This window comes from Nicotiana tabacum, chromosome 11 (assembly GCF_000715075.1).
Source record: "Nicotiana tabacum cultivar K326 chromosome 11, ASM71507v2, whole genome shotgun sequence".
NCBI lineage: Eukaryota > Viridiplantae > Streptophyta > Magnoliopsida > Solanales > Solanaceae > Nicotiana > Nicotiana tabacum.
In genome coordinates this window covers 39,787,112-39,800,004 of record NC_134090.1, presented here as the reverse complement: position 1 = coordinate 39,800,004, position 12,893 = coordinate 39,787,112, and the positions used below count along the sequence as shown (strand labels likewise).

At 36.7% G+C, this 12,893-nt stretch overlaps 1 protein-coding gene across 1 annotated transcript; it reads right to left on the bottom strand.

Moving 5' to 3' along the window:
* Window positions 1-9,919: 9,919 nt before the first annotated feature.
* LOC107821044 (uncharacterized) lies at window positions 9,920-12,318 on the bottom strand. The gene is made up of 2 exons (XM_016647435.2): window positions 10,837-12,318; window positions 9,920-10,729 (listed from the first exon to the last, which is right to left on the bottom strand). The coding sequence occupies exons 1-2, from the start codon at window positions 12,316-12,318 to the stop codon at window positions 9,920-9,922; spliced, it is 2,292 nt and encodes a 763-aa protein (XP_016502921.2).
* Window positions 12,319-12,893: the final 575 nt, after the last annotated feature.

The window sequence follows — 12,893 nt, the reverse complement described above, 5'->3', positions numbered from 1 at the left end:
TCAGGAACAAATAAAAGAGCAACAAAAAATATCTGGTCACGGTATTTGTCGTCACCAATAATGATAAACATAGAACGGTGACGATTTTTAACGCCATTCTCTATTAAAGTTCTAATGTTGTTCACACTATCCCCCATTGTTTCTTTGGCTTAGGGTTTTTCTTCAAGCTCAACTGCTATAGTATCTTTTAGGGTTGTTCTATTTCTGTCTTCTTTGATGTTCTTGTATTAGGGTTTATGAGATGGTTTATTGAACGTAAGAAGAGAATGACGATTGGCCACCCAATTTCATCGTCTTTAAATTTAGGCAAAATTGAGTTTTTGCTCTCTCTCAACTTTTTTCAAATAAAGACTCTTAAATATGTTACTTTTTTTAAGAATTGTCCTACTCTTAAACTTATTTGCCAAAATTGTTCTAATTTTGTATATTACCCGCCCTAAACAAGGATTACTTACAAATTATATACATTTCACCTTAAAAAGCTCGCAATCCATTATTAGTGCCTTCAATCAAGGGATTTAGCTACACCATTTTCCTTTTTTTCTCTCTCCCCTCTTCTCTCCAGATCAAACTTATATTTAGGGATTTCTGTTTGATAATTGTTTCAAAATACATTCGTCAAAGCTATGAGATACTACTGAAGTTGTCATCTTTCTTTTTTTTGGTCTTTTTTTTCTTTATTTTGCTGGTGGATTTAATAGTGGAATAGAATTTATGCGATCATTAATGTGTTGCAGCAATATAATGGTTTTTCTTTGTTGATAGTCCAGATGAAAAAGTACTATCAACACCAATAGTTAATAGATCATCGACACACTGGAGAAAAAGATCATCTCATCAATGAGCAAGAACCAAAGACTGAAATTTTCAGACAACCAAGAGAAGGTAATGTCTACAAAGCAGGCGATGAAAAACCTACATCAAATGTTGCAGCTGAACAAATTTTAGTATCTCTTCGGACTTCAAATAAGATAAAATCAACTCAGAAAAGAACAATATATGGTACATCAACATACAAATTAAAAACAAATTTCGTACAAATTTAATGCAAATTTGAAAATCTACAACAACATACATAGTAACTTTGAATTGCATGTGACACTATAACTTATCTACAACTTTCATACATTATTTCTACCCAGTTAAATACAACTACAATATCATACAACTTAAATATAATTTTTATACAATATGTCTTTTGTATATTTTGTATTTGATTTATACATAGTAAAAATAAATTTCATACAACTAATTATATATTATACAACTTATCTACAACTTTCATATATTATTTCTACCAAGTTAAATACAACTACAATATCATACAACTTAAACAAAAATTTTATACAAATTTTATACAATATGTCTTTTGTATATTTTGTATCTGATTTATACATAGTAAAAACAAATTTCATACAGCAAATTATATATTATACAACTTATCTACAACTTTCATACATTATGTCTATCCAGTTAAATACAACTGCAATATCATACAACTTAAATACAAATTTTATACAATGTCTTTTGTATATATTTTATCTATGGTGTGTGATTCGTCCTATCTAAAATTCCAATCAAAACTCTCTCTTAATACAATTTTAATACATATCAACAACTTTATGTAAAAAAATAGTATTGATAACTTAAATACAAATTTTATACAACGATTCATACATTATATAACTATTTTTTAACTTTCATACAACATTCAAATAATAAAAAATATATAACTACAACAAAATACAATTTACATACAATTATACTATAACTTTACACTACTACAATTTCGTAAGTATATTGTATGTCATGTGTTCTTCTTTTCTTCTTCGAATTTCAATAGTTAACCTTTCTTGTAATGAATTTATCACAAAATCATAATTAAATCTTTAATTCCTCCCATTACGTCTTAAAATAACAAGATGATAGAAGTTTGGTAGAATTTGAAAAGTTTCTAGTCCTAGTGAATCAGAGGTGTTTGGTCTATAGTTTACCTATTTTCTCAAGTTTACAATGAAAGCATCGTGAATCAAATAAAATAAGTACTTAATAAATATTACAAGAAATTATTTTATTCTATTAAAAGTAACAACTTTTTTATGTTATAAAAAAAATATAATCATGGAGGTCTATCACATGATCCTCCAGGAGAAACTTACTTTTTTATACTTAACTGTCATTTTCATTTTCACTTATACGCACAATTGTGAATTCGAACTATTGAATAAGGATAGCAAGCGGGGCGGGCGGATGCGGGACGGAGCGGGTTTAAGACTATACGGGGTGGTGCGGGTTTAAAGTTGTGCGGGGCAAGGCGGGTGCAAGACGGATTGAGATAATCTTTTAAAAGATTGATGCGGGGCGGGTCTATGCGGGTTTACGCAAGTTTTCTGGTTTCGACCAATTGTATATTCTACAAATTATCCGGTAAGACATGAGGAAGGTCTATGATAAACCTTAAAGACCATATTATCTGTTTAAATATTTGATATGTAATATAAACAAAAATAAATGATTTATAACTTTTTTTTCAAATTCACCTTTTAGTGAAATGTTAATTAGGTTAGATATTTTGAAAGAAAAGAAAAAAAGTTAGACATTTAAGGAAATATAAAAGTTTGACAAATATTTTATGATTAAGATTATTATCATTTTTCACTTAAAAATTATCTAGCGAAGGTTTGTAGCACAAAAATTACTATTTTAATTTTTATTACTTAAAAAATTATACAACATAGTAGCAGCCAACCAGTATATTTTGATTGACCAAATAAGGTCTGCCGAGCAATGCTCATTGTTACTCAATAAGAAAATAAACTATTATAATTGATCAAATAAGGTCTGCCAAGGAATCCTCAGTACTAATTGAACAATTCAATACATGAGCAACAAAAAATATTTATTTTTTGGTTGATGAAATTAAAAATCCAGCCAAAACAAAAAACAAAAAAAAAACAAGCAAAATGAACAAAAAGAAAAGAAAAAAACTTATGCGGGGCGGGGCGGGTTAATAACTTTGCGGGTTTGTCCCGCAATCGCACCGTTTGCCATCCCTAATTGAATAAAACATACACACCCTTCAACAGAGAAAAAAGAAACGTATTTTGTGTATATTTTCTTTTTTATTGTTTTGGAAAATAACATTCCATCTACTCACCTTCTTCAAGTGAGAGCAGGGGCATATGTACCATTATGACAACGAGTTCAACTGAAGACATAATTTTCGATTTTGGATATAAATATTATGTGTAAAAATTTATTAAAATTTAACAAATAATAGATATGATTCTATATTTTTTAAAATATAATAGGTCCAATATTAAAAATATTAAAGGTTGAACCCATAAAGTTTAAATCATAAATCAACCTTTGGATAAGAGGTCACATATTTTGTCAATACTTAGTGGATGAATACAACTTGAAATAAGACAATTTTATTTCATAACATAGAAATTAAGATTTCTCGTTGCCTATGATTGTGTAATCCAATTTAATATGATTCGAATATTATTACATTTTAATGGAAATTTTATACACAAAATGACAAAAGAACTATACTTGGGAAATAGAAAGGGCCAATGGCCTGTTAGACTTATAATAATTGGAGAAGAGTATCAAGTGATATTCGGCCAAAAGCATGTATTTTTTATATGAATCGCCTCATATTTTGCTCTATTATTTGTTGTTCTAATATGTAATTGCAAGTGATATTGAAGGTTTGCGTGCAAATTGAAAAAAAAAATTGAAGAATTTGGAGGAAGTATGAGTTTGGTGTCCAGGTTCGCGCCAGGCACTAACCAAAACGTCGTTGACAACGGGCTAAAAAGTTCAGTGTCCAGGTTGGCGTCAGGTGCCAAGCGAGACGCTGAAGGGCGGATTTTGTCCTAAGTCGGCTAGGACTTAGGGATTTCAACCCTACACGCCCCCAACATGTATAAAAGGGGTTCTAAATCTATTTTCGAGGGGAGCTAGCATATTTTTTAGGAGATCGGACATACTTTGAAGGAGAATTCACGTGAGGGAACACAAACCATGCTTGGGAGAGGCTTCTAACTAGTTTTTCTTCTCTTCTCTTCCTTTAACTTTAAAGTTTATTAGTTCTAGAGTTGTGGGTGCTACATGAACGTTGTAATTTGAAGCTTGAATTGTTCTTATTACTTTATCATATTGGTTTATTTATTCAATCTTGCACTTAATTATTTAATGCTTGATCTCAATTGAATACTATCTACGAATCTAGGATTGAACTCGGGAGAGGGAATCTAGATTGCATATAAAATTGAGTAGAGCAAGATTTTGAACCTGATACTCAGGAACAAATTTGTGGTTAGGGATAGGGATATACCTAATCGCCTTATTGGGTTACTATACATGAATTCTTAATGCGTTCTTGTTAATCCTAATAGGAATATAGGCGTTAGGCTAGCTTGAATAGGCGAGTAGTACTTCGGGAGAATACTACGAGTAATATTAACCTTGTCAACCAATAAATCAGATAAATTAATTAGAAAATTTAGGTAGAAGATTCAACGGAATTATTAGCTAATCCATAGCTCTAGAATATTTTCTCCCATTGAATCCGTCTCTAAGCTTGCCGACTTGTTTTCTATAACCGTTTAGTTGATTACTCTAGATTAGCTTTAGTTAAATAATCACACTTTAGAAAATCGCTTGAATAGATTAATTATCTTAGTTTAATTTAGTAAATAGTTAATCACAAGTCCTCGTGGGTACGATATCTGGAATTACAATCTTATATTACTTGTACGATTACGTATATTTGCGTGTGCGTTTGGGAGCAACAAGTTTTTGATGTCATTGCCGGGGACTTAGAAATTAACTATTTTACCAGATTGCATTTTTACCTTTTGTCTATTAAAGTTTTTTTTTTTATTTTAGCTTAGTTTAATATTTTATTATCTTTGTTGACATGACATCTTGGAATGAGAATTGGTCGAAATTTGTTATTCTTATTTTGGTAATCCTTGTCTATATTGTGGAGGACCACACTTGTGGCAAAATTGTGAGAATATTTCCCGGAGCGAGTTGGGTGCACCATCTCAATCTTTTGCGTGAGATATTTATAATGTGTGTGGTGGTCGAGGTGGCCATTGGGATGGTTGTCCTGATCCTTATTATCCTTCTTTGAGCTCTTCTTACGATTTTTCTAATAATGTTTATAAGTTTAATAGGATCAATGAAGTGGAGGATATAGAACGTGTTGCCCGTATTATGGACATGGTGAGGCAAGTAGCCGAGCAATAAGATGAAATTCAAAAAAAGACTGCCTTAGAAATCAAAGTACTGCAGGCTAGAATGGAAGAATTAATGGCCAATTTTCAAGAACGACCTCAACTCGATGAAGAGAGTGAGTTCCTACAAGAGGTAAAAGTTGAAGAAGCAGATATAGTGAGTCAATTTTGGCTAGAGGAACAAGCTCAACTAATATAATTTCACGGGGTTCTACGTAATATTCTTTCAAACATGGCAGAATAGCTGATAGAAGGGAGAACTGAGCTCGGGCAAGAGATAGATCAATTTGGCTCGGATATCCATGACATGTAGGCTTGATTGAATAATAAGATTGATGCGTCTGATGCTAGGCAATAAATTATTGTGGATACTGGCCAACTTGTGGAACAAAAACAGGAATTCCAACCATTCGACCACAATATTATTGACGATGCGAAGGTTGAGGAAGTGTGCAAAAGTGAGGATGTCAAAAGTAAAACGATTTTAGAGTTGGAGCGCATTGGACCTCATTCTAAACACTTTTCAATATTGTATTTGTTTGGTGACATGAGAATTGATCCATTCGAGCCTATGGAGGAGTCCCTCGTGTTATTTATTGTGTGCATTGCGATTATTTCACAATTTTAAGTTTGGTGTAAGGAGATTGTTTGGGTGATTGTTTGTGCTATTCTAGCTTAGTTGTAGTATTTTTTTCTTAGTGTAGTATAGTGGTTTTGCTAAAAAAGATAATAGAAAAACGAAAAAGAAAGAAAAGTTTAGACCTTTCCCGACGATGGATTTTGTGGACAGTTTTCTTGAGGGATAAGGTCCAATAAATTTTTTTAAAAATATTGACTTTTTGTTTCTAGTTAATTTTAGTTAGATAATAATACCCCTTGGTTTTTTTTTGATGCATTGGTTCTTTTTCATGGGATGTAGTTTGAACCGAGTAGTAGTTTTTTTAAATTTTAGAATAGATTAGAAATTTAGAAAATAAAAGGAGGAAGAATGATGTAATTTTAGGTGCCCTTAACTTGTTTGATAGTAGCATATTTAGGATTTGACATGTGTAGTATCTTCTCTATGTGTTTGAAGTTGAGCATGATGCCTTTATATATTGGATAGCATGTCTTATGTCATGGGCGGCTTTCTAGCCATGCCCCATGACCCCTTGGGCGCGCCCCGTGGTGTCCTAGCAAGCCTCCCAATGCCTAGCGCCACGGAAGGCCCCGTGGTCTTGGTCGCACCAAGTGACAAGCGCGCATGTGCCTCTATCACCCCACCAATATCCATCGCCAGTGCCTAGCCGCAGACAGATGCCAACAGCGTCACGCGCACAGACCTTGATGCCAAAGACAATGCTGCTGACAACGGACCTGTTTATGCCTTGTACAAAACTAAGTCCTTTTCATTGTAAACATAGAGTAGTTTTATTCCATGTACTTCCATTATGTTTCTCTAGCTTAATCAAGTCAAGTCTTGTAGTTTTGGTTTATTTTTTTTAAGCATTATTAGGGGGGATCAAGCAATCAAACTTTCTAGCAAGCAAACAATTCTCTGTACAAGTGTCTCTCCCCCTCAACACCGTGTTGCTTTTCTATAATAGCTTTCATTAATGCAATCAAGCTTTCTTTCATTCTCAATTATCATTTTTGTTCTCTCAATTGCTCTTGACATTGGTTTTCCCCTATGGCACTGACAATCTAGTCTAGCATACCGAGGGGATCTCAGTTGGCAGACAGTAACTGCATTGACATCAGTTGCTTAGCCTTATGTCGCCCTTCCAAGAAATCTCAGGAAGGCGCCGCGTAATAGTTGGTATCAAAGCCTAGGCTCGACATCGGACAAGGGAATGCATTGCCATTACCACCATTTCTAACCATGGTGAATCATGGGGACCGCATTGCGACCCTTGAACAGACGGTTGACGGATTACGGCCCATCGTGGGTACGGTTCCTGAACTAAGAACCAGCCTAGTGCAAAGGTTGGACGACCTGGACAGCAGGGTGCTCCAGGCCGAAGTTGACATAGAAAATATCAGTCGCGACTCCGAGGGAGACCGGCGAATGGCAGCCATAGAGGCAACCAAATTTTTTGGCAACTTCGAGGGACTCCAATAGGAGCGTGTCGAGGATTTAGCCTACATGGCACAAGAGGCAGACAGGGTGACTGCCATGCAACAAACTATTGACAACTTGACAGACCAGCTCAATGTTGTCAATGCTGCTTTACAGGGCCTGCTATGAGGAGGTGGAAACCAAATCGGGGGCGCTGTGAACCTCGCTTCCGCGACACAAAAATTGAAAATTCCCGAGCCAAATCCATACAGTGGAGCTAGGAATGCCAAGGAAGTGGAAAACTTCATCTTTGACATCGAACAGTACTTTGATGTTGTTGGGGGCCTAGAAGAAGCTAAGAAGGTAGCAACTGCGACCATGTATCTTCAGGGTGATGCTAAACTTTGGTGCTGGGTGAAGTACGAAGCCATCAAGGCCGGTGAAGATGCTTTTGAGGCATGGGCAGAACTGAAGGCAGTCATACACCTATAGTTCTTCCCCGAAAATATTGAATACAACGCAAGGAGAAAGCTACGGGAGCTCCTCCAGACCAAATCAATGCGGGACTACATGCGGGAATTCTCCGCACTCATGCTAAACATACGCGACATGGGGTACAAAGACAAGCTCTTCACCTTTCTGGAAGGGTTGAAACCTTATTCCCGTATGGAACTGCAAAGGCAAAGGGTAGATACCCTACCCAAGGCGATCCAAGCAGCTGAATGCCTTGGGGACTATCAAGTGGAAGCTCAGAAGGATAGGCCTCAGCCGCCTGCCCGAGCGGGATTCAAAGGGGGCCAACCTAGCAATGGTGGCCCTAGAAGAAGTGGGGGAGATCAGAGTGCAACCAAATCTAAGGCTCCCTCCCTAGGCAGCAATAGTGTTGCGTCAAACAATAATGACCAGGGGAGAAAGCCTCCTTCAGGATGTTGTCATTGCGGCGGACCATATTGGAACAATGAATGCCCACATGCACAGATGAACACCCATCAAGTTCTTGATGACGAGACTGATGACGACTCAGACAATGCGGATCAGACTGAACCAGTAGGTGCCTTTAATGCAATTGTTGGATCTATTTCTGAGGCATTAGCGGAGATCAGTGTTGGTATCCATAAGAAGAAGGACCTAGGTCCAATCAACAAGAAAGGAAAAAAGAAGGCGGATGAGGGGACTCCTCTTAAACAAGACAGGACCTTAATGTTCGTCGAGATGAAGGTGAATGGCAAGCCCATTCATGTGATGATAGACACGGGTGCTACCCACAACTACTTAGCCTCAACTCAGGTAGAGCGCCTTGGTCTAGTTGTAGGAAAAGGTAGAGGTCGCATCAAGGCTATCAACTCACCTCCTCAGCCAGTGGGTGGAATAGCCAAAGAGGTACCGGTGAAGCTTGGCCCTTACGAAGGAAAATGCAACCTGCGAGTGGTGATCATAGACAATTTCTACCGGCGATTTGTGAAAAACTACTCCCTCATTGCAGTGCCATTGACAGAACTCCTCAAGAAGGTCACGCCCTGGGATTGGGGACCCAGGCGAGCGGAGGCCTTCAATGCATTAAAAGCGGCTATGTCTAGTAGCCCCGTCTTGGCCCTTCCTAATTTGGCCAAGCCATCCGACTATGCCCTCGGCGGATTATTGTTACAGAAAGGGCATCCTGTAGCGTACGAGAGCCGGAAGTTGAAGGATGCGGAGCGGCGCTATGCCGCCCATGAGAAAGAATTATTGGTTGTCGTCCACTACTTGCACCTTTAGAGGCACTATCTGCTGGGGACCCCATTCGTGGTCAAGAGAGACAACACAATTGTGAGCCATTTCATGACCCAACCGAAGTTGAATGGTCGAAAAGACATGTGGCAAGAACTCCTAGCCGAATTCCACTTCAACTTGGAGTACCGAAGTGGGAAGACCAATTATGTTGCTGATGCGCTCAGTCGGAGAGCTGATCTAGCATCGGTGTGCCTACTCGCCACCCTCAAGGGGAGAGAAGTAGCCACCTCCATCAAGGACCAGATACAGAATCTACTCATCAAGGATCCTGCTGCACAGTATTTGGTTGATTTGGTAGGACATGGCAAGACTCGTCAGTTCTACATGGAAGATGGTTTTCTGAAAGTGAAAGGGAACCGACTTTATATTCCTAAAGGAGGAGATCTACGAAGGACTCTTCTGACGGAATGTCATGATACTCTGTGGGCTGGCCATTCCGATGAAGAACGCACCATGGCGTTACTTCGCCATGCATATTATTGACCCCAAATAGCCGATGACATTGCTCAGTATGTGAAGACTTGTCTAGTATGCCAGAAGGATTAGTCGGACCGCTTGACACAATCGGGACTCTTGGAACCACTAGTTGTCCCAAAGAGACCTTAGAAAAGCGTTTCCCTGTATTTCATCACCGTATTGCCCAAGGTCGGAGATATCACAACCATCTTGGTTGTGGTGGATCGGTTTTCCAAGTATGCTACCAGAGGCGTATCCAGGATTTTAAGAGAATGGGTGCACCGTTAAATTTTTATAGACATTGGTATGATATAGGAACAACAAGTATAATTTTAAAATGACAATAAGTTCATGAGCAAACTATAATTAATATTATAGTCACACAAAAAAAACATCATTCACTTTACAATTGTCCTCGACGAGTTTTCATACTTTGAAAACGGTTAATAATAGCATCATTACTTACAGTCTTAAATATTCCACGCTCTATATAGCAAACTAAATAATTGTTTAAAAAATCTTCATCCATCCTATTGCGTAGATTATTTTTTATGTACTTCATCGATGAGAATGCTCTTTCCACACTTGCGGTAGCAACAGGTATAATCAAAGTCAACTTCACAAGTAAATATACATGTGTCCAAGTCTGATCAACTTTTGTCTCAACCATAACTCTAGCAAGATCTTTAATTCCTTTCAAGTTAAGAAACTTGCTATCACACTTTTGAGCATAGACAATGAAGGTGTCGAGTTGAAAACCAAGTTCCCGAAGCTTGTTTTCATCAAATTCACTTGGATAATACTTGGCCAGTTTCATTATCTTGTTCTTGTCAAAATTTGCAAATGAATCAACCGGACTCAAACTAGCCATACCAAGGAGTAAGTCACTAGTCACTACATCAAAACGGCTATTAAGCTCTTGAAGCTCTAAATCAATAACGGCATAAAATACTTCCACACGAAAGTGATGTAAATAGGAAACTTCGGATCTCTTACGTTTCGACTTTCCAATAACATAGTCTTCATCCATGTTGGGAATTGCAATTTCATGTTTACTACAAAATGAGCAAACCTCCTCCATCAAAGAGTCCCATTCCTCTTCTCTCATCTTTTGTAGTCTTTTCTTTGCAAGGTCAAGCATTCCCATAGCACTAACAATATCTTGATCTTTCTTTTGTAGAACTTTGTTCAATTCATTAGTTAATAGCAACACCTTAAACATCAAGTTCAACATAAATACAAATGCAAATTCTTGAATCATGCTCAAAAGATTTTGTGCGGCAAATCTATCAAGATGATATAGACACTCATGTTTCATACTTTAAGCACATTAACAATTGAAGAAAATAAAACTATGAAATTGTCCAAGGTCTTATAATGAGACCCCCAACGAGTATCACCCGGTCGTTGGAGGCCTCGTTCTTGATTCAAACCTTGTCTGGTAAGAACTTCTCCAACTTTAATCAACTCTTCCAATTTATCCAATTGATGTTGCCGAAGTGAAACCCTGCGCTTAAAAGAAGCTCCAATAGTATTCAAAACATTAGTGACAACATAAAAAAAACTATCCACATCCGAATGCTTTTTAGAAAGAGCTACAAGTGCTAGTTGCAATTGATGAGCAAAACAATGAATAGAATATGCAGACGGAGTATCTTTCAAAATCAAAGATTTGAGGCCATTTTTTCCCCCTTGCATATTACTAGCACCATCATAACCCTGTCCACGTATCTTGGATGGACTTAATGAATGTTTCAAAAGCAAAGAATAAATCTCTTTTTGTAATGGTTGGGAAGATGTGTCACTCACATGGACAATACCCAAGAATCTCTCTATAATCATTCCACTTTTGTTGACATATCTCAAAATTAGAGCCATTTGCTCCTTATGTGAGATGTCTTTTGATTCATCAACTAATATTCCAAAAAAATCACCACCCAAGTCTTCGATAATAGCTTTAGTTGTTTCTTTAACACAAGCTTCCACAATCTCTTTTTGAATTGTCGGACAAATCATCATATCATTTTGTGGAGCATGGCGTAATATTACTTTTTTCACATCCGGATGCATATCGCCATGCCATTCCAAAAGTTCAAGAAAAGGGCCTTTATATTCAAAATCTTTACTTTCATCATGTCCACGAAATGGAAATCCCGATCTTAAGAGAAACCTTGCCACATCTATTGAGGCTTTTAAGCGCATACGATAATCAGTTTTTACTTTTTCGTTTTGCTTGTCAAAAGAAGAAAGAATCGATTGACGTTGATTTTTCAAATCATGCATCCTATTAAAACACTTATGATGGATATTGTTCACATCACCAACATGTGCCTTAAGTCTTTCCACGGCTTTGTTCCAATCTCTAAAACCGTCTTTTGTAAATGTATCTCCCCCGTTACCACGATTTTCGAGTTCATTCTTGAATAAATAGCAACATAAACAAAATGCAGCATCCGCTTTAATGCTATACTCCAACCATTGAGAATATGGTCCTTTGAACCAAGTGGGACAAAATTGACGCATTTTGTTCCCAAACTTAGTTTTAGGAAAGACATGGCCTATTGGTTTACAAGGCCCCATTTGAATATAATATCTCCTCACTTCATCTCGAATATTAGGACCATAACTCGAAATAGGTAATCTTTCTTTGGGATCCACTTCAAGAGATTCCAAATTAAGCTCTAAATGTGGGGAAGGATGTGTTTCCCTTTGAATTTCTGGATTTATTTGTGAACTCGCAGATGGCTGACTAAAACTAGAGCTTGGTTGGCCAACATTTAGCTTGATGAGAAATTTATCCATTTCAATGTCAGGATTACCTTTCCTACAAAATCAAAATTTCACAATTCTACTCAAACTGAATCCAAAAAAATTATAAAAGTACAAATCAATCACAATCACAAAAATCACAAGTTCACAATTAGAAGAATTACAAGTTACAAGTAGTGGGCAACTATTTGGGAATAAGAAAGTTAATGTCATTTTTTAAGAAGTGCAGCAACAAGCCATCAATAGTTTCAGTACTTTTAAAACAAAAAATTCAAGCAAATATGGATAGGGTAATATTGACAAGAATGACATTACTCTGAGAAGATAAAGAAGTGAAGAGGAAAAGAGAAATACCAATTTTGAAGAGCTGAAGACGAGATTTAAAGCTTGTCGATGCCGACTATAACACTTCTTCCCGTTCTTGACTGTCAAAATAAATTTTAAACATTCAAATAATCAATAATATTTCAACCCAACTTCAGTACTTCACAAATCAAAGAAAAAAGATAAGAAACAAAAGAAGCAGTAAGATTGATAAAGAAATTGGAAAAATATGTGACCTTAGTTTGCAAAAAAATTGGTATTTTGCTGTTGTAAAAGACTTGGGG

Excerpts from the sequence above, each read along its gene's own strand:
- LOC107821044 (XM_016647435.2), bottom strand. The coding sequence starts at position 12,318 with ATGGATAAATTTCTCATCAAGCTAAATGTTGGCCAACCAAGCTCTAGT. Across the intron at positions 10,730-10,836 it reads CAATTGTTAATGTGCTTAAA|GTGTTGCTATTAACTAATGA; the intron begins GTATGAAACATG and ends TTGATGTTTAAG.